Genomic DNA, 21,996 nt, shown 5'->3' on the forward strand with positions numbered 1-21,996 from the left:
CATAGATTTGTGAAGCCATCTCTTAAATGCATAATTTTTGATGTATGATTTTGGAGGGCAAAAAATACACTGCTGTTTAAAAGTTCTAAAACACTTGAATGTTTGACTGAAATGTTTCTCATGGTCTTAAAATCTTTTAATCTGAAGATGTATGTTTAAATGTTTGAAATGACTTTAGTAGACAAAAATATAATCGTGGCCAGTGTTGGGTAAGTTACTCTGAAAAAGTAATTAATTACTAGTTACTAATTACATATTCAATAGTGTAATTAGATTACTGTACAAATTACTCTCTCCAAAAAGTATTTAGTTACTTATTACTAATTACTTTCTATATCCTACATCAACCTTGATTAGTTAAGTGATTCAAGGATAGACATGAAACTGGCTTATTTAATTCATTCAAATAAATAATATTAAACTACATAAAGTACTCTTATTAACTGACCAAAGTATTACAAATGTGAGAATTATACATTAAAGCACAGGATTTTAAAGTAGACTTGAATTTTGATGTCAATTCCACTATTGCACACACATATATTACACAAAGTATTTAGTTTAATTACATCAGAAGTAACTGTAATTAAATTACAGAAAAAATAAGAGTAATCCCTTACTTTACTTTTTCAAGGGAAAAGTAATTAAATTACAGTAACTAATTACTTAGTAACTAGTTACACCCAACACTATCGTGGCAACATATTAATTTATTTTATTAGACGGCAAAAATTGAGGACCAAATAAAAAAAGCAGCCAAGAAATGAATAGATGAAATTTCTGCCAATACTATTGAAAATCTTCCTACAAGGTGAAATTTCAAGAAGTTGCTCGATCATGCCAAGAGTACAATTTTGGAAAGGGTGGCTACTTTGAATATGCTATATATATTCTTTAGTCCTGCATATAGTTTTGATTTATTCTGGATGCTTTTAAACATAATTCCTAGATAAAGTTATGATGAGTACTATAATTCTAAAATGTGGCCTGTCAATTTGTAGTATTTTAGTAATTTATCTGTTTGATGAGGCTTCTAAAATGGGACTTCGGATCAGTTCAAAACAAATGAATCAGGTTGCTTGTTTCAGCCTAATTAAATAAAATAAAAAATGTACAGTTATTTATATTTACACCGTATTAAGCAACGGATGTCGCAAGCGTGCAGTTCTTGCCTGCACTGCGCATGTTAAATCATAATTTCAATTTTTTATGTCATAATTACGATTTTCAATCTCATAATTTCGTTTTTTATCTCAGAATTATGATTTTCAATCTCATAATTTTGATTTTTTATCTCATAATTTTGATTTTCAATCTCATAATTATGACTTTCAATCTCATAATTATGACTTTTATCTCATAATTATGCCTTTTTATCTCATGATTTTGACGTTTTATCTCATAATTGACTTTTTATCTCATAATTTTGACTTTTTATCTCATAATTATGACTTTTCATCTCATAATTTCTGACTTTTTGTATCTCATAATTATGACTTTTTATCTCATAATTTTGACTTTTTATCTCATAATTATGACTTTTTATCTCATAATTTTAACTTTTTATCTCATAATTATGACTTTTTATCTCATAATTTTGATTTTGTATCTCATAATTATGACTTTTTATCTCATAATTTTGACTTTTTATCTCATAATTATGACTTTTTATCTCATAATTTCGATTTTGTATCTCATAATTATGAATTTTTAGAGTCTGATTTTTTTTATCACATGGCGGAAATGGGCTTCCATAGAAAACAAATGTTAAGACGTGTACATTTTAAATATAAAGGTTGCAGGTTAGAAAAGATTCAAAATGGAATAAATCAAAAACATCACTGAGGCTGTACACATTTTTAAAAGTCTAAAGTAGTTTTAAATACCACAACAAATAATCAACAATCCCCACATGAACCATAATGAAGATTCACATTTATTATGTTTATTTGTCATCACTTTTATTTATTCAGTTAATTTTTTTTGCTGTATTCGTTTTAGGTCAACTTGTTTTACCCTTAAAAATAACCACTCTTTTTAATAACTATTTAAAATGGCATTTTTTTACTATAGACCTCTTTGGATGACGTAAAAACGCTGATTCAACGCTGGTCCAGAAGAACTTCCTGTCTCGGTTACACAAATGTTACAACACCAAAATACAACCAACAGAATATTTTCAACCGATTTAAAATGTAAAACAATCTTTAAGATTAAAAACACACTAATCTATAGATAATCTAATCTAATCTATAGATTAACCTTAATGTGAGTATATGTTTAATTTCATAAATGCTATGATGTTGGCTAACGGGGACATTGCAATATGAAATTTGTTTGTTGGTTCAGTCAAGGTCTGCGTCTGCACTCAGCTGCACTAATCTGCACTAATGAAACTGCAGAATGAAGCAGCTGCTTATATTACACTCACTGAGGCACAACTGTTTGGCTGTTGAAAGACTGCTTGGGTGTCATTATCAGAGAGAGAGAGAGAGAGCTCAGTAATGTAAAATGCATTTTTGAAATCCAGATAATCCTGGGTTCTGCTACAGAGGAGGAAGATGCTCACGCTGGAGGAAAGTGTGTCTTTAATAAATACTGAATGATGTTCAGCTCACAACTGCTTTACTTCTGCACGGTAGATAAATGTAATGACATTTAGACTGTGGTTCGCACGCTGATCTCATATGGTTTTCTTCAGGTAAATAATGTGGAGATCACGTGAGCTGCGAGATGTTTGTAATGGTAGCACAGAGCAGATTTAAAGGGTCAAATGTGTTTTCTCATTAAACGTCTATTCCCTCTGGCTGCCCGCCACTCCACCTCCCTCCAGATTTTCTCATTTCACTGGATAAAACACAGCCTTTCTCTCTCATGCTTTCATTTTACCTGGTTAAATCCTTTATTAAATAGACATTATTCGCTTTAGGTGTCTACATTTCAAATAATGGAACTGTCCTTCAAAACATGGCACTTGTGGGATGTATATCAGTGTTTAGTGTTACGTTTATTGTGTTTATGTTTAAATATAGACAAATCGATTATTTCCTCCTCGTTTTGAAAGCTTCCTCTAATGTGTAAAAATAAGAAGACATTAAAAGTCCTCTTTTCAGTATGGTTCCACTCATTCAGCTACGTTTAACTCTTTCCCATGCTATCATCAATACGTCTGGTGTAATTCTTGTATTTCACACACAAGAGTGCATGGCAGATAGTTCTGTCACCATCTGACAAAACACCATCCAGCAGTCAGAGAATACTCTTTTATCTATCCGAATGCTTTATTTTCTTTTCTCTTAAGAGGATACACAGAGGGAACTAGTGTTGATTACAAGACTATCAAAATATTTGACAAGGAAGGGAGACATGCAAAAATAAGTGCACAATGTTTGTTATTTTATACAAGAATGACATTTTAGTGCTTTCTCATTTAGGTCTGACTAAACAAGAACATGTCTAAATATAAGCCACAAAACATGTGGATTGAAAATAACTGCTGTTAATATATAGAAAGAATACAAATAAATACATCAATGTCGTTTACTGAATCCACGATAAATATAATGATTCACATATCACAGGTGGTTTACTACAGCATATGTAATACCTCGGAAGTAAATAACAGTGAAACGAGTCTTCTGGCAATGAGAAAATCCCTCCTGTACACATTCATATGTTTATACAAAACTCACTTCCCATACAGAAATCTGACATACTGTATGGACACATTCCATCATACTACGTAGAATCAGAATATAAGCAAACAAGAAGCTGAGAACATCATTTGTCACTTATACAGCATCTATACTTCTGAAAGGAATTCAAGCTGTTCACAGAAATATATGTGTTATATACTGTATCCATTACATAAATGACAACGGCATATTTTGGAGCATTTTGAAATGCAAGTGTGATTTTTATTAGTGATATCCATCCACGAAAATAACATAAACTAAACAACTGTAGTATATACTGTATATACAGTATATCAAGTATCATATCATGAAGGTTTTTTGACATTTCTAAATGGGCATTTTCACTCTTTTCACATTTCACATCTCATCTGGATCTACAAGACGTCTATCTAATGAGATTTCGTTCGGCTACAAATTGGGCTAGAGATATTTCATATGACACAGTGTGCAGACATAAACCAGAAACGCGGTTCACTATGCAGCATATGACAGTGTTTTATACAAACAGTCTTCAGCACTTTCATCCAGTGATTCCTGTGAGCGCCTGCATATTGCTTTATCAAAATACCATACATTTCAGGATTATTAGCTACATTTTGTCTATTCGTGGTAAATAGCTACAGTAAGTCATGTTGAAGAACAGTCTAATTCCATTGATGAACAAGACAAGACGGAGTGCCATTTGATGAAATGAAATATTAGTTATTAAAATAACTAAAAACAGGGAACTGATACATTGTCATGGCATAAAGAAACAACAAATAAATGTGAATGTATGACGATGACATGTTTCGAACGGTTCTCTTTCATATCCATCTGGCCACGATTTCTAGAACGATTTCTCCAGAAGAATTAGCGTGAGTTTCTCATTGGATACTGGGATGGGCAAATAATCTTGGAGAACAAAATACTTTTGCTGTTCTTCTCCAGCTGTTCTTCTCTACACCGGTGTGTGTGAGTATTGCCGTTACTCACTCAGTGCTCTTCTGAGTAAAAACTAACCTCAGACTTCTACATATGTGTGACATCAGTTCTTTTATTTTTCTTATGTGTTTCAGAGCAGAAGTATTTGGTTATCGATTGCCGTCACAGCAACAGTGGGACAAAACGCAGATGTCGTTGTGTTCGGTCGTTGATCTGATGTTGAATTCCAGGACATGCTCACGATTTCACATTAACTGCAAAACACAAATCAAACACAAGCACTATGTTAATGAGCATCTGAGAGAGAAAGACAGTTCATTCTTTAATGTTACTTTTTTAACATTTTTAAGCTTCTAATTTAAGCACCACTCTCCACTGCTTTGCTTGCTCTGAACTTCTGAAGAGGTGCATCATGGGATGCTTTTAAAATGGAAGACTTGTCAAATTTGATGCCTTTTATTTATGATCTCATCCATTTGAAAAGAAGAATATAATACATAATGTATATTAAAATAACGTTTAAGAAAAATCAAATCAAGACTCTATTTTTTTCTGAAAGCACTAATATAAACACTCCAGTCACATCAGTATAAGCTGCAATGAGATGCAATAACATTCTTCCACAATTTTTGTCAAATTTTTGCTATAATTTCAATATTATATTCAATGTTCGCTCTGTATGGTAAGTAAGTTTGTTCTCTTAGTCTATTCTGTAAACTATAGATTAAAGGAAACCTACATTTAGTCAAGTCTTCTAACTTTACAGACCCTATAAGAGATGGAACGGTACTAAATTTCTCCACCCTGCCGATACCGATTCTGAAGATTTAATTAATATTTCCTTCTGATTCATATAATGATTATTGCTATTGAACATCAAACCAGTGATGTTTCTTAACATTTAACAGAGCACAAATTCATTACATTTTCCTGCTCTCTTTTGATTGACAGGATATAATCGGACCTGATTATAGTCTGTTTTAAAACCATCCGACGATAGTGTGCAAAATTGCTTTTAACAACCGATACCGATTATCGGCCGAAATATCGGTGCATATCTACTAAACATTGACATTTATGCATTTGGCGGACGCTTTTATCCAAAGCGACTTACATTTGTTTGTAAGTATGTGCAATCCCTGGGATTGAACCCATGACCTTGGCGTTGCTACCGCCATGCTCTAACCACTGAGAAACAAGAAAGCGTGTGGACTAAACATATATGTGATTTTATATGATACCCAGCTAGCAACACTTAGGAGCGCTTAGCTAAAGTCAATATGAAATCATCACCTATTTATTTTATAAAAGCACAATTCTGGTCTTAGGCCCTGTCCACATGAAAACGGGTGTTTTCGGGTATTCCATTCGGGCCACACGCAAACGCAGTAATCGGTCACTGAAACCAAGCTTTTTTTCCTGCCAGGGTGAAGATTTTTAGAAACAGTAGAAACTTAGAAACACTGTAGACAGTGACACCAGGATTCCAGGCTTCTGACTGGCCAACACGGCTTTATGGTTAGGGTTATATCGCCACCTGTTGGTTTGGAATGCTTTCGACAGCGCTTTATAGTGTGTTTTTGAGTGTTTTTTAAACGAATAAGGAAAAACTCAGTTTATAAAAATACTTAGTATAAAAAATACCTTAGTGTGAAACTAGGCCACATGAGCTATTGGATAAGGTTACTGATTTAGAAAACGCACATTCAGGTCTGACTCCTGATCCATAAGACCTGTTACACAGTTTTGTCTCATTAAATATCCTGAATTTCCTCATGACATTATGCAAACAAATGTATGTCAATTTTGTGTCAACAATGCCAGAGGATTTGTTCATTTTAGTGACTTTTCGTCAGTGTTTGTTAGCATAATGCAATTTCAAAATGCATGTAAACGTGTCTTACAAAGCAATGTGATCGATCTCTTATGTCAATATCTGTATTTGACTCTTTATTACGCTATAAAACACTTCCAGTTTTAATTCCGTTTGATCAAAATAATGTTTTATGTGCATTAGCAAAAAGTGTAAGGTCTTTAAATAATGTGAGAATTATTAGATGTTCGGGTTCACGAACTATTTCTATGTTGTCTGCATACCGATTTGATTCATATAATCTCTCCTAGACAGAATATGCGTGTGCCCCATGAGCAACGGGACGAGACGTCACGGTTTGCTTACTTGACAGATTGACAGCGCATGCTACAATAATGACAGCTCCTCCCACCAGTGAGACCACAGACAGCAGCTTCGCCACGCGGCCCAGACGTCTCGCTCCATCGATGTTCCCCTGCTCCAGACTGTTACGGGACTAGACGCAAAAACACGAAAGTGAGATCTGACATCGTTCAGCCGGACGTTACTACGTAGACTACACAACATGTACATACCATAATGGAGTAAACAAATCCCACGATGTTGATTGGCCAGACAGGGCAAAAGCACGCGATGATGGCGAGGATGAGGTAGTCTTTAGGTTTGGAACGGTCCATGGGCGGATTGGTGGCGATACTGGAGTGGCGTGAGATAGACGGGCGCGGGGAGAAGGCCGTGTAGGCGATGGAGTTGGACCTGGTGCCCATCCGCGTGCGGCCCATGGGAGGATGGTGCGCGTGGGGCAGGGAATGATGCCGGCGAGGAGGAGAGGACACGATGGGTCTGGAGGCAAAACCATCGGCACGGCAAGAATAAATCCCATTACCTGTCAAAAGCAAGAAAGATTTTGCCTTTTTGAGTTGACTTTTCCTTTAACAATAAGGACAGTAATGTTACGTCGCAAGTTATGTGCACATTTATTACACGAGTGAGCATTGCTCCCCACCTCACCAAGCAAATCTGATCTGACAGAATCCAGGACGACAAGCTCTCGAAACCAACTTTAATTAAATAGCCACCAATACAATTAATTCACTAATCTCTGTCAAGCTTTCCGGCCCCTCCTGCCAGGAATCCCCACCAGCGATTTTCATTAGGACGCGACTTTAATTTAATCAAGAGTATTTACGACACACTCAGCAACTGTAAAAAGGCAAATAAAAATCCTCCATCTTGCTCTTAACCGCAAATAAACCCACCAGAGCATTTATATGCCACAATAAACAACAGAAGCGTGGAGGAGAGCACTGGCCTCAATCCTGCTGTCACCAGAGACCCTGCATTATTTACACACTTCACATTTCTCAGAGAAAACCACTTCTGAATTGCACATATTCAATTCCAGGTTTTAATCTGTCTGAAAATATGCATGATATCTTAATTCCTTTCCTATCATCAATTTGGGGAAGATTGGTTAAAAGTTTTCCAGGCCTCTCTGGGTCAGAAATGCCCCAGAAATGTTAAATGTAAGGGCCAAAAGTGCCCCTTCTGCTTTGTTATCTAATACTTGAATATTTTTATAATATTCTATTCTAGGTCTGTGTAGTAATGGGCTTAAAGCCTTTGTAGCTGCCAGATGTATTTACGGAACACGTTGCCAATGTAAATCATTTTTTGGTAATAATTGACTATAAAGTTGTATTCGTTAACATTAGTTTATGCATTAGCTAACATCACGCATGTTCATTTTCAGTTCGATTTATTTTTTCAAATGAACTAACACAAACAACTGTATTGGACTGACATTAAGAAATGCTGAATCAATATATTTCTCATTGTTAGCTTGCGTTAGGTAATGCATTTACTTATGCTAACAATTACAACCTTAGTGTAAAGTGTTACAAAACCTTTTAATTGATAAAACTAAAATAAACTTTGACTATATTAAGACAATATTAAGTCCCTATGAAATAAAAAAAGATTTTGGGGGGGAGCTTTTAGTGTGACTGTTAGCTTTAAGGATATCTTTCAACTGGTGTGTTTGACATAATTCACATTTGAAAGATATGAACATTCAAAACGTACAATCGCTTACTTCCGCAATTCCGGATCAACTTACTGTTGCAGTAGAAATTGTCAACACATCGAACAAAGCTGCACATTTCAAGCCACTTAAGTGGTTATAAATGTGAACAAAACACTGAGAACCAACTCCAAAGCATGAAACAATAAAAATCAATATTTACAGCTTCATGATATTTACTTGGGGCCGGGTCTAGGCGGCAGACACATTTTTCTTGGGCTCCAAAAATATCCAGCTGACAATTTTAATTATAATTATTTTACTAAATACTTCTTTGTATTATCTATTAAATAATGATCTGATCAATAAAACTGGCCTCAGAAAAGCATATACCACAGTATACAGAGCTAAGTTCGTTTTTTATGTAGAAAGAGCAGAATAGAGATAGAAGTCAGAACTGATCGCTCAGTACCGGGTCTGTTTACTTCTGTACTTAAAATACTTTAAATAAATGGACATCATGCCCTTATAAATGGATAAATGTCGCCACTGTAAAACTTGTAAATCCTGAACTTTAAAGTTTCACATTCTCAACTGCACATTTTTAGCTCTAGCTCTCTTTATTATAATCCTCTTTGTTGTTTGCCTGTTTCATTTCATGCCGTTTTTAAAGTCATTACACTGATTACTGTATGCAAATCACCCTTGTGTTATTTGGCATAGGGGGACTTGAAACTCCCCAGGGTTTCCGTCCTGGAGACAATCACATTCAAATCAATGTATTCTCCTCCAAACCCTCCCAGCACAAAAACAAATCCTATTGAATTAATAAAGTACCGTTTTCTCTTTTCTCCTTGACCATAACGGTGACCTCGTCCGAGCAGTGCGCCTCCTCACTGGTCTTCTGGGGAAAAGTGAGGGGCCGCAGACAAGGGAAAGAGTCCGATCCAGCTCCGGACGAGCGCATCCCAGGGGCCCCCGGCTGAAAGGTGACGGGCCCCGGGGTCTGGCTGTTCATCGCTTCCCCGTCTTCCGGACAAACCAGAGGGCTCAGCGATGCCTGATGGTAGTCTGTTTCCATAGCGACAATGGACGGTTCAAAGGTGACTGGTCTTGATTTTCAGACGTCTCCTGCGTGGCTAAGCCAAAGAAAACAAGATTTATGCTTTGAATCTCATCAGCATTAGCTGCAGGAGCAGAAAAACCCATGATGAGATGCATCCTCACATCGCCAGCGCGGTGTCAGAAACATCTGCCTCATCTGACTGCAAATCACATCCTTCACAATTCAGCATCACGGAGCTCTTTATTCTCCCGGCCTTTGGTAAAAGGATGATGCCGAATCGTTTTTATCGTGTTTAATCACAATTGTTTGTTTATTATCATAAATGTTTGTTTGTCCTATTTTAACCTCTTAACCTACATACAGTATAAGGGGGATGAAACTGACCTCAATTAGTCAGACGGGGGGCAGCATGTTCACGGGAGGGAATGAATTCACGTTTTTTTAATATCAGCATATTCGTTCAAGGATGAGAGCAAACGGAAGGACTGTCTGTGGGTGACATATGGTGACATCGATCGCCCCCTACACTCAATGCAAAATGTGGGGGGGGCGGGTAAACCCTGCTGAAGAAAAACAATAGAAATTCTAAAGGTTTTCAATACAAAAACCATCAGCTGATTAAAACCATTACAAAAATCATTTATGTACAGGTCTTATTCCATTAGGATTTGGTTCCTGTCTGTCACATCTATACAACCCAACACCAATAGATACCCACAGAGACCATTATAGTTTCCATTAAAACCAACACAATTCCCAGTCTAACCATTTCAAAATCTCACATTTCTATGATGGTTTCAATTGTTTTAGAAGGAATAACTGACAGCCTATAAAGGCAAAGAGAAAAACGCAAAACCAAAAAGAGAGCATTAAATCAAACAGACGTGTTATAACCTAATATAATTATATATATATATATATATATATACAAAGGTTTTGTCACCTCGCGCAACAGAACAGGTACCTTTCAAGCACACGAAACTCTGTTTTCCAACAACACAAAGGACGCCTTATGTCTATACAATACATGTTTATTATGTGTGTGACACTTACCGTCCCCGCGCGCGATAATAATAATAACGATAATAAAACCGATATTCCACGGTTGCGTTCAAATATCCGTCTGTGCATGAAAGAAATGAAGTGCTGTTGTTTGTGTGAGATGTGTGGAGATCTCAGGGAGCAGAGGGTCTTCTCACGGGCTGCCTCGCGCACGCACTGGACGGAAGGAGAGTGGAAAGTATAATGAAGCGCTGCACGCGCAGAAAAAAAACCATTGAACTGGGAGAATGAACCGAGTGACGCTGGAGTACGTGCTCATGCATAAACGCATCACACGATGCTGCAATGCATTACTGTAGTTAGAGCAAAAACAAGCTGTTATGCAAAAAAATAAACATTGAGAGCGATACAAAAACACTGAAAAAAACAGAACGCATCACAGAAATGGTTTTAATGGGAATTCTATTGGTTTAAATGCTAACTAAAATGTTCGCTGTGGGTCTCTACTGGTAATGTGTTGGTTCTATTGGTGGGATGTAATCTGGCTGATGGCAACCAGTACACCACCATTAAATCCTACTGGAATAAAACGCAAACAAAGGATTTTTAAAGGTTTTAATAAACAGCTGTTGACTCATAATGGTATTTTCTCAATGTGAACCATTAGAATTTCTATTTTGTTCAGTAACATGAACAGGTCAGTCAAATAATGAGCAAATGGGTTAACTGGAAATTTCCTTAAAGTTTTCATGATACCATTAGAATTTATTCATCCACTTTTTCGCGTGTTGAAGAGTCAGTCCAATTCATTTCTGTTGTAAAGACAAAACCTTAGCTTTGATTATGAAGAACCCAGGGCAAGTAAATAACGCCTAAACTAATCCTTTAAAACAAACAAAAAAATGCACACAGTAAAATCAAGCACAACACTGAATTCATTTGATGTATTTGTGCATCCGTCAGACCTCTTAAAAGATCATCTATCAATAAACAGAGCTGAGAGCAGCTGCGCAGACATGCAGTCCCTGTGCAGACGCATGCTGCAACATTCCTGCAACATTCATATAAGAACAGAGCATTTCATTCTGGCCCCATTGTATCATAAAACCCGAGACCGAGAGAGAAAGGAAAACGTCCACTTCGGTCTAAATTAGGATCACTTCTAGCACAAAGAGTCTTGACAAACAAAAGAAGATCAAAGCAAATCTGATCTTTTTATTTCAGATCTCAAAAACATGAAATAAAATCTGATGTTTTTAAAAGAGAAAATACCACACAACTCATACAACGACACAATCTACATACAATGTAAAACATAAGGCTTATTGGTGTCATCACAGCATTTATTAAGTGCCACATGACAAATTAAGCAAATTAAACATTTAAAAACAATTCAAGGTTAAATATAACAAGAGATTTGGCATATGTATGCAGGAAAAGTAAAATAAGACGAAAGCAAAGTATAAACAGAAACTCAGAACTAAAAACAATATATACAAAGCATGATAAAACCAAAACAAGCTCTGTACAAGCTCTCGTCTGACAGCATCACACATCACTTCCCCAAACTGCTGAGAATATTGGCCTGTAGAAAAAGAGAGCGGCAGAATTTGTGTGAGCCTGGCAGGATGTTACACAGAATTACTGTCACATTTATATCAGGAGCTGTAGGGCTTGTGTGAGGAACATCTGAACCTGGTTTATGCTAGACCCCAAACACATGTTCAGGATGTTTTAACAAAACAATACAGTAAATATATTAGTTGAACCATACCAGCGCATCATAACCCCATACATACCCATATTGTTAACAGCTTTCTACACAAAAGCGACAAGCTCTCGCAGGAACATTCTGGAACTCACGAGTTGTTTTTCAGGGGATTCGCACTAAATAACCCTAGCCATTTTAAAACAGAAAAATCACAAACCTTTATGAAAGATGAGAAGCGTTTCGCTGTTATGCCTTCAATCTTTCTCAGGTCGTCCACCTATGAACAAGGACAGCGAATCATTTACGTAATCTACGAATCTTCTGAAACATCAGAGTAGTCACAGGTTACTCCTTCATCCAGCATCACTTTACCTGTGTGAAGACTCCGTGGATCTCCCTCCATCCCATAATCAGCTTGGCTTTCTTATCTCCTATGAGCTGCAGACTCTTGAGCTCCTTCAGCGAGCCGGAGTTGAGCGTCTGCAGGATCTTCTTCCGGGACTGCTCCAGTAACTCTGAATCCAGACGCATCTCCCAGTTTACATCATCCTGGCCTCCGTTCTCCTTCCCCTCACAGATCTACAAGAAAAATCACAGCTGGCCACATGCATTTCATAGCGCTCAGGCTCATTTCAAGCATCATAGCAGTGACCGTTAAGTCATCAGGTGACTGTTTACAATAAAAACTATGCACGAGTATGTGTAAAAAGCCACATTTCTTTCCATGTGTCATACAGGTTTAGAAGAACAATATAAATATAATTTATATCATTTTGGGACAACATGTGTAAACTTTTTACATTTAATATCTGTAGTGAGTCATACATGATAAAGCATTTGATTTTACTAAGCATTTTCTACAAACCCCTAACAAACAAAAACGAAGGGTAAATTGAGTTCACACACACACACGCACACGCGCGCGCGCACACACATATTCTAACTTGAAATACAGACATCATGTGGATGTATACAGTATATGTGTTTCCATGTACTAATGTTAAAGATTAATCAATGACTTCTAATGAAAATTAAGTCATTCTTATCCTTAAAACTGATATGAGAAATGAAAGCTGACCTCTGTTTGAGGACGTTTCTTCTTCTCCAGAGGTTGTGAAGATTTACACAACACCGCACACGGTAGAGGCCGAACCTGAGAAACTGTGAGTATGTGAGAGACAGAGAAACTGCAGTTAACTTCCGGTCTATGTTTGGCTGGCATCTAATAATATAACTTTATATATTATTTAATTTGTGTTCATATTCATTTATATTATTATTTTACTGTATAATAATTGCATTAAATGAACAATTTGTTGAATGCTGTTGTATGTTCATTTTATTAAATAAACAATTTGTTGAATGGGTCCTTTTGTTTTGACGCATTTAAACAAACCGTATGGTACATTGACATCTAGCGGTTGAGCTTGGTATCGCAGTCTAAATTCAAAAAATTGGAGAGACAAGTTTGGCCAAGTAACAGTTTCTTTTGCTTGTTATCAGAAATAATCTACAGGCACTGGATTGTTTGTGAATGTGTACCGGAAGTTAAGGGCGGTCCACGGTCGCGTGTGTCACTTTGAAACCGACTATAAATACACACCTTTAGCATCCCAGCTCAGTGCACTAGACGACACCATTTTGTGGCATTAACACTGAAGTATCCAATGTTTTGATTCAGATGTTGTGAAATGTTTCATATGGGTTAACAGCACTTTTCTCAAAAGTGTAGACATTTAGCACCATTATGCATGTTATTGTTGCACATACTGTACATACTTTTCTGTGTATTATTTTTATTGTTAATATAGACTGTTTGATTATTTTAAGGGATTTGCAGCATCATACATTTTCGTTTTACTGCGAGATGGACAGTTATACATTTACTTGTCCTGAACCAGTTTTTATGAAGGCTTCAATGAGATGACTGACCCTGGTTAATGACACAAAGACTATTCTAGCAGAGGTAGAGGTTGTCTCTAGATGCAAAAGAAATAAGTGCAGATGCAGTTATGCATTCTGTTGTAAAAGCAGGCAGTTTTATTAAGAGGAATTCTTTTTTCCCCCGCTTCTCTGTGTGTTGCAGAACACACCGCTCTTTTATCATTCTGAGCTCTGTGTCGTGGATCAGCAATGTCGCGGCTGTTTCATGAAAATCCACGAGTTTTTTCTGCAGAGCATCATATCAGACTACGGAGAGCAAAATGCAACCAGTCCGCGTTATTTTCGGGGCAACTTGTTTGACGTGCACCATCAGTACACGGTGCGCGTCTCATTGATTTTAAACACGTACGATAGTTTTGTCAGAGTTTACAATGCAGAAGCGGTGTCGTGTCATTTGGCGGTCAAATTAGCGCTTTAACAAATTTCAACAGAAGTTCAGAAATATATGAGAATGCACTTTATTTGCACGCAACTCCTTTCATGCGTAGTGCGTAACAGTTACTCTGAACTTATCAGAAGGGAGACAGAATGCACTGATTCTAAACTTACAGTCTTGAAAGAAAGACAGGCACTTATTTGATTTAGGCCCTACCGATTTTTTATGATGCAGTCATGCAGATGTAACGTTTCTTCTATAGCTTCTGCTGCATGAATGGAGGTTTTTTTCAGCTAGCAAGTTAAAATTGCAACTGCTTCACTGAGTCTGCGCGGTCGCCCACATGCGCAGCTTAAAGAGAACATTGGTTGTAATATTTCTGTACCTTTAGCTTTTTTTTTTAAATCTTGCCTGCGAGTAAACAGTAAGTAGTGGACCCCTTGCAGTTCCCCCGGTTGAAGCCCCCTGGTGTGTAGACTATGTAATACTAAGGGTAAATGAAAGTGACTGTTACCCTGCAGAGGCGTGATGACGGCCTGCTGTCTGCGAGGTTTGGCTGTTGACTGTTTTCTGTGCAGAGGAGGTAAATCTGTTTTAAAGAGCCCCTTCTCACTCACTTCAGTCTTCTTAAACATGCTGGCCTTGTTCTCCAGCTCCTGTTGTTTCTCCTTCAACATCTAAAGAGAAAGAACAAATCAACTGCACATTTTCCCACAATCAAAACCCGAAAACTTCTAGAACTGCTAGATCGGTGCTAAATAGGGTTGGGAATCAATAACAGATTCCAGTTCTGCAATCAGATTTCTAAGGTCAGGTATCAGATGCTTGTTAAAGGGGTCATATGGCGCGAATACGTGTTTTTCAGTGTCTTTGGTGTGTTATAAATTTCCCATGCATGGATTAGACACGTAAAATTGCAAAAATGAAAGTGTTGGAACAAAAGATGCATTCTATCTAAAAGCGAATGCTCACCCAGACTTGCCTGAAACGCCTTGTGTAACCACACCCCCACAAATTTGACTAAGACCGCCCAAATGTATACGCAAGTAAGGTGGGCGTACCTGTCAGTACAATTACTTTTGGAACCAGATGTTCCAAATATGGTAAGAGGCGTTACATTTCCGTCACACGCTTGCAGTATTCGACCAATCACTACGCACTGGTTAACCGGCCAATCACAGCACTCCTCGCTTTTCAGAGCCATGAGCTTTGTAAAAAACCTGCGCACTTCAGAGAGGCGGGGCAAAGAGGCGATACAAACATGCACGGTATGTGGAAAATACAGCATTTTTTAACCTTAAATCGTGTATACAAGTTGCATTACATCTAAAACAAACCATAATATTCATTTTAGCAGTGTCATATGACCCCTTTAAAACTGCAAACTGCAGCTCCGGCATCTCTAACACCAGGAGTTAAATTGGGATTGGTTATGTGGCAGGGCTCTGTGGGGGATTGAGGGGTGCGTATACAAAGCTTGTAATTGTATTAATTGACAAACAGTAAAATATAAGTTGAGAGGTCCCTATACAATAAAATTCTGATCAAATTATTCTAGATGCCACCAAGGCTATCTTTTTGTATAGACATGTGCTCCATTTATATTTAACATTTTATTATCATTTATTGACGCCCACAGAATTTTATGTATGACCCGTGTATTTCCAGTACTTTTCCATCAAAACTTCATACAACATTCACAATGACTGAGATGACCCATTAATGTGTGCATAGTTGCTGCCGCACACACCATGAACAAACCACATAAATGCTTGAATTTAATTAAAATGACAATTTGAAAGTCGAGCCTTTCTTCACAAGGAGCTCATTATGACCTCAAACGATAAAAGAACGTTGCGTACCGGACGAGAAGCAGCGCCACGCATCATGTCTACAACTCGCAAATAGGCAGTGCACGGACACAGATTTCTGCGCGCATGCTATTAATGTGCGACTGCGAATTGGGCTACAACGTTGCAAATAGATCAGTTTTTCTGCAATGTACATGTATACACTGACAAAAAAGGTAAATTGGTACTTAAACTTGAGATTTAAACTGGGGCACAGCAGATTTATACTGGAGCACAGTAGATTTAGGGGAAGAGCAGATTTATACTGGGGCACGACGGCGTGCTGCTCCATAACACCAGCCTATGTGCCGGCCCAATTTATCCCCTGTCTAACACCTGCATCTCTGTTTGAAACATAAAATTGCACGTATGTTTACATTACAAGTCAACTGATGTCAAACTGGCATTTCATGCGAAATTGTACCCGACAGCTCAACTTTATGATATGTATACCTGAATCTCTTTATGAGACTGGGCCACAGTTTTGAGCAGATTGAGTCGCTCTCTCTCTGGTGAACCCATCATCATCTTCTCCAAGGCCAGAAGTCTCTCCAGAACCGTGGAATCTGGTGAACTGACACAAGCACATTTACAATTATTCACGTTTATTCAGATTAGGGAAAATCAACAAGACATTGCCACTCAATGCACAACATTCCCAATATACATGTGTGCTTCTCATGAAATTTTTGGTTGTAGGCATTAAACCCAAGGTCTGACATGTTTAATTATTGATTTAATAATTTTAAAACTTTCACAGAAAAACGTGTTCAAAAACATTCAGAAAATTTGCAAAGCAAGAGAGAAGCCATCATGCCTAAGCAAGCGTTTGCTCATCATGCATTAGACATTAGTAAAGTATTTTTTATTTAAATTATAAATATTTTTTTATATGTGGAAAACGTCCGTTATGGTAATGATGGTCAATATAGTTGTGTACACAGTATGCCAAAAGAATATTAAAGGAGCTGTATGTAATCACACCTTAATATGTTCGTAGGAATTTTGGAAACATGCTAAGTTCATATATTGGTTTGTCCAAAAAAACAATGCAATAGGTAGGAATGTTACATACGGCTCCTTTAAACTTGACTAAACGTAACTTTTAGCCATTTGGAAGGTACTGGTGGATGTGTTACTTCAAACACATCTGTGCGAATGTAAACAGTCCTGTAAACATCAGTCATCATGGACACTTATTTCTTCCATTATTTCTTCATTTTAGTTTACGTGAATATTCTGACAATGTTTTTTGTGAACATCCTATTCTTTTTTTTAAAACACACATAGCCAGACACATTGCGGGTAATGAAATTTTCAGCAGAGAACGCAATAAACAAAAACTCACTCCTAAGTTAAGATGATTCTTTGTGTAAGTTAGAGATCACAATATATAATACAATTATACATTATCTGCTAACTGTACCTATTGAGAGATTCGACTACGTTCACTAAAAATGTCCTCCCTTTCAATGACCAGGGGGGCACAATGACCCTCGAGGTTTTCGCGAGAGAGAAATTTCCTTTAAGCACCAGCTACTGAATCATGGCCTACTGCACGAGACCAAGACGTGTGAAAGTGCTCATGTGTAAACGCGGAGGAGGAGGACGAGCCATCTTACCTGTGAGGTTGTGTGGCTGGAGACGTGGGCTGCCTGGCTTTCTTCCTCTCTTTAAACCTCTTATTCTGGGGCTCCCCTGAACCTCCAGTCTCCTGTTCATCTCGGGCTCTCTTTCCAAGAACTACAAAAAAAATCTGTCACCATCTAGAACCAAAACCAAAACCAAAATCTTCCACGTCACCGACACTGGGCGTCTACATTCAGGCACGTGTCTCACCAATAGCAGGAGCCAACACAGTTTCCCTGACAAAGGGCCGATTGACGATCTGTTTGGACTTAGCAGCAAAGTTCAAAGCGGTGAAGGTGTCGAAGTAATAGCTGTACTCGGGCGCGATGTTCGTGATCATGACCGAATGGGCGGAGCCACCAAGAGAGTCCTGCAGTAGACGGGTGAGTTTACTGTCTCTGTAGGGAATGCGTCCTCCGGCCCCAGCGTTCAGCGCATCCACCACTTTACTAAGGGTAAACAGGGACAGGTTGATGGCTCCGCTTTCTTTCAGACGAATGCCTCGGTTCCCTGTGCGCCGATTGTCCTCCGAGCCAGCCAGGTCAACCAGATACAGCTTTCCTGTCTGCTGTCTGTGTGGCGGCCTACGCTGGGACTTCACTACCTGAGACCAAAGAGACGAGTACAGAACATATAAATGCATTTCATTTCCACCTCGATGCATCTCACAAACCAGCAGATGAAGTTAAATCCAGGTTTTATTTTAGCGAGACATTTCAGCACCAGCTACTTAAAAGGGCTAAGGAGAGTGTACTCTGAAGAAAAGGATTTGAACCTTTACGAGGAGGACGGCGTGACTGCGGCTGGAGCGCTGGTTGAGTTTAGTGGAGGCTGTGGTGCGGTTCAGACTCGCGGGAATGAAATGTCTGTCAAAGTCGGAGAAAGATGACAGGGGGGTGTGCGTTAGCCCGGGAATCAGGATGTTTCTGTCCTTGTCTTCACGGATGGGCAGATCCTGGGAACCTGAGGACAACAGGTCCAGCACCTACAAGATACATCCCAGAGAAAAATGAGTTATTCCACATTAATAATACAACGTTTGAAAACCCAGGCGAGTAAGATAAATTGACTTTAACAAGAATTCAAATACCTTTTCATTGTAGATCTCCAAGTAGGACATCCCAACAGAGTATTGCCAAGAGTCCTGCTCTTTTTCCTGTGCTGCCACCAGATTGAAGACCTCCTTGACAGCTCTGGGAATAATTCCTGGCTGCTCTTGACTGCCGAGCATCGTGTGAGTCTTTCCTGTACGGAGGAATGGATTTTTGTCTACATGTATGCATTTTGGCAGACGATTATATTCAAAGAGAACAGCTGTGCATTTTTATCAGTGTGCGTGTTCCCTAGAGAAAAAATAAAAAGGCAATCGCGCTACCCAATCTGGAGCCAAACGTAAAGCAAAAGATATTGATGTAGAAAGAAAATGGATGTCGAAAGATCTGTCGGTTTAAACTAGCATAATGTTGAAGTGCACTTTTATTGTTGGGTGAACTGCTCCTTAAAAATGCAAATCAAGCAAAAGACGTGGATGAGAAAACAGTCCACAGAAGATGCATCACTGTCAAACCTGCTCCAGTGGGTCCGTAGGCAAACACACTGGCGTTCTGACCATTGAGGATGTGGGGGAGGATGGGTTTGACCGAAGACACAAACACCTCCTGCTGACTCGTCTGCTCACCATGAAACGCATCGAACCTACAAACCAAAAACAGCCATTATAAAACAGATCATTCTGCCCTTTGATTATGATTGGTTAAGCTACAGTTAAAACCACCTCATGGAATTCTTTCTGAAGAACTACACTGCTTGGAAGAAGAATTTTTATTAATAATATAATATTTTTGCAGCCGGGTCTTTACGAATCCATGACAAGTAAATGGACGAACTATAAAGCTGTGGATTTAAAACAGCGGAGGGTGTTTAAAACACTACGGGTTTTATGGGGCTGGTTGCTGGAAAGAGATGGTGATATGAAAATTCTTCATCATTTATTCATCCTCATTTCATTCCAAACCTGTATGATTTTCATCTGCAGAACACAAAAGATATTTTGAAGAATGTTAATAACCAAACAACACTGAACCCCATTGACTTCCATTTTATGAACAAAACAACTGGAGACATTTCTCAAAATGTCTTCTGTGTTCCAAAGAAGAGTCATATACAAGTTTTTAGCAACAAACAAATCTCAGAATTTTTATTTTGGGATAACCTCTCTCTTTAATGCCGTTTCATGTACAATGTTTACATGAAAGTGATCAGACACAAACACAATAGACTTTAGAAAAGCACAAGAAAGAAACACCGTGCATTTATTTTGTTTATTCAAACAGGGCCGTGCGGAGCCAACTGCACTGCAATGAGACACTCATGAGAGGAAGAAAGAACTAAAAACAGTTCTGACAGAACTCACTGATACTGAAGGGTTTCGGTGGCGTTCCTCCAATTGATGATCTCCAGATTCTGTGGCCCCAGACCCCTGACACACGGCCCCTCTCCCTTCTCATCCTGTTTGTCCATGTAGGGTCTCAGGCGAACCGCCACACGAACCCTGGAGGTCCGTTTTGATCCAGCAGCAGCTTCACTCAATGCAACCCGCTGCGCCATAGCTGAACCAACACAAGACAAAGCACGCGAGCAAATGTACAGCGTCAACATAAAAGAATTAAAACAATAAAGTGAAAACTTGAAACAACAGACTTCAGTCCTCTACATGCATCTTCATGTGCATGAACTGGCGCTGCCGTTCACTTTTCAAAACACACACATGAACTCACCTGTCGACTCGTGCAGCCGTTTATCCAGTGTGTACTTTATCTAATCGGTTCTTCGCCACACTAATGTAAGGTACTTTAATAAGAAAACTTTAGATTAAACCGCTTCATCCCTGTGAAGTTCGCAACAATGGCGCCTGAGCACGGTTATTTTCAAAAAATAAATGCCCGCCTCCTTCTACACGTTTCATCGAATCAGAGCGGCCGCAGCAACCACGTGACCGCCGTCTTCTTTGTGGCTTAACCGCAAGAGAACATGAGCGTTGCACTGCCACCCTTCGGCAGGACGCGCGTTTTGCACTGTATAAATAAAATGTAGTTTCATTAAAAAAATCTAAATATTAATTGATCTGTATACTATTGAACGTAGTATTGTTATTTTATACTCTTGCTCGTGGAATACCAATGAATATCGCTTTCCAAACACATCAGAACACATTTTTGTCCATGAATATGGAGGTTGATTGTATAGGAACAGAACACATTTGCGCCTCAGGATTATTTTATATTTAAACAGGACAGCCCCTAAAATCTCGTAAACATGTAAAAGATACTGACATTTTGGTATTCTCGTGGCAGGCTAACATGATACTTTTAGAATCAATGATAAGTGGAGAGCATGGTTTGAATGGTTAGACGCCAATTTAAAGTATAAAAGAGACCCCATACACTCACTGTTGTTCACCCCCATTCAAAGCCTCTCAAGTATGTGTACTGAATTTACAAACATTTATAAATTGACAAACATCTGTAGTGAAATACTTCTACACACACTACACAAAACGTATGACTTCTGTAGCCTATGCCAATGAGTTCAATGAACATTAAATCAATGAACATTAGAGTGAAACATAACTTATAAAAGAGTTATTTTATTACACCAGGTAATAGACTGCATAAATATGCCTTTTCTATATACACATACCTTAAAACAACTTACAATGATTAATATAAGAGTGCTAGGATATCTTAAAATATTAATGCTTAATCTATGTGCAAATTCCATTTTTGCAGAGACTACATTTGGGCATTATAATATCTAAAATGTTGTTCCCTAATGGCAATCTACAACTTAGCCTTCCCAATGTACAGCTACATGCCTGCAGTATTTTACATATAAAGACAGAAATATCAAGGGCAAAAAATAAAATTAATCATAACACAGCTAACCTAAACATGAGAATGCAGT

At 38.1% G+C, this 21,996-nt stretch overlaps 2 protein-coding genes across 6 annotated transcripts; both read right to left on the reverse strand.

Annotated features, from left to right (window-relative positions):
• Positions 1-3,265: 3,265 nt before the first annotated feature.
• On the reverse strand, positions 3,266-10,842 carry prrt2 (proline-rich transmembrane protein 2). 5 transcript variants are annotated; one of them, XM_057358580.1, is made up of 6 exons: positions 10,575-10,841; positions 9,906-10,081; positions 9,293-9,594; positions 7,008-7,318; positions 6,799-6,928; positions 3,266-4,873 (listed from the first exon to the last, which is right to left on the reverse strand). In XM_057358580.1, the coding sequence occupies exons 3-6, from the start codon at positions 9,534-9,536 to the stop codon at positions 4,857-4,859; spliced, it is 702 nt and encodes a 233-aa protein (XP_057214563.1). In that variant the 5' UTR covers positions 9,537-9,594; positions 9,906-10,081; positions 10,575-10,841; the 3' UTR covers positions 3,266-4,856. The 5 variants fall into 5 exon arrangements, with proteins under 5 accessions (XP_057214563.1, XP_057214561.1, XP_057214565.1 ...); XM_057358578.1 differs by having other exon boundaries at positions 9,906-10,084; XM_057358582.1 differs by lacking the exon at positions 9,906-10,081 and having other exon boundaries at positions 9,293-9,586; positions 10,575-10,842.
• Positions 10,843-11,725: 883 nt separating this feature from the next.
• On the reverse strand, positions 11,726-20,941 carry kif22 (kinesin family member 22). Its single transcript, XM_057358531.1, has 13 exons — positions 20,811-20,941; positions 20,447-20,642; positions 19,601-19,728; positions 19,124-19,278; positions 18,809-19,018; positions 18,244-18,637; positions 18,027-18,147; positions 16,858-16,978; positions 15,069-15,231; positions 13,313-13,395; positions 12,607-12,813; positions 12,452-12,511; positions 11,726-12,108 (listed from the first exon to the last, which is right to left on the reverse strand). Exons 2-13 carry the CDS (start codon positions 20,638-20,640, stop codon positions 12,079-12,081), a joined length of 1,866 nt encoding a protein of 621 aa, XP_057214514.1. The 5' UTR covers positions 20,641-20,642; positions 20,811-20,941; the 3' UTR covers positions 11,726-12,078.
• Positions 20,942-21,996: the final 1,055 nt, after the last annotated feature.

Source organism: Triplophysa rosa, linkage group LG18 (assembly GCF_024868665.1).
Source record: "Triplophysa rosa linkage group LG18, Trosa_1v2, whole genome shotgun sequence".
Lineage (NCBI taxonomy): Eukaryota > Metazoa > Chordata > Actinopteri > Cypriniformes > Nemacheilidae > Triplophysa > Triplophysa rosa.

Coding starts and splice junctions, on each gene's coding strand:
- kif22 (XM_057358531.1), bottom strand. CDS start 20,640: ATGGCGCAGCGGGTTGCATTGAGTGAAGCTGCTGCTGGATCAAAACGG. Junction 19,729..20,446: donor ACCGAAACCCTTCAGTATCA/GTGAGTTCTGTC, acceptor TTTGGTTTGTAG/GTTCGATGCGTTTCATGGTG. Junction 12,814..13,312: donor AGAAACGTCCTCAAACAGAG/GTCAGCTTTCAT, acceptor TTTTTCTTGTAG/ATCTGTGAGGGGAAGGAGAA.
- prrt2 (XM_057358582.1), bottom strand. CDS start 9,536: ATGGAAACAGACTACCATCAGGCATCGCTGAGCCCTCTGGTTTGTCCG. Junction 7,319..9,292: donor CAAGGAGAAAAGAGAAAACG/GTACTTTATTAA, acceptor TGCTTTTGACAG/GTAATGGGATTTATTCTTGC. Junction 6,929..7,007: donor GATTTGTTTACTCCATTATG/GTATGTACATGT, acceptor TTTTGCGTCTAG/TCCCGTAACAGTCTGGAGCA.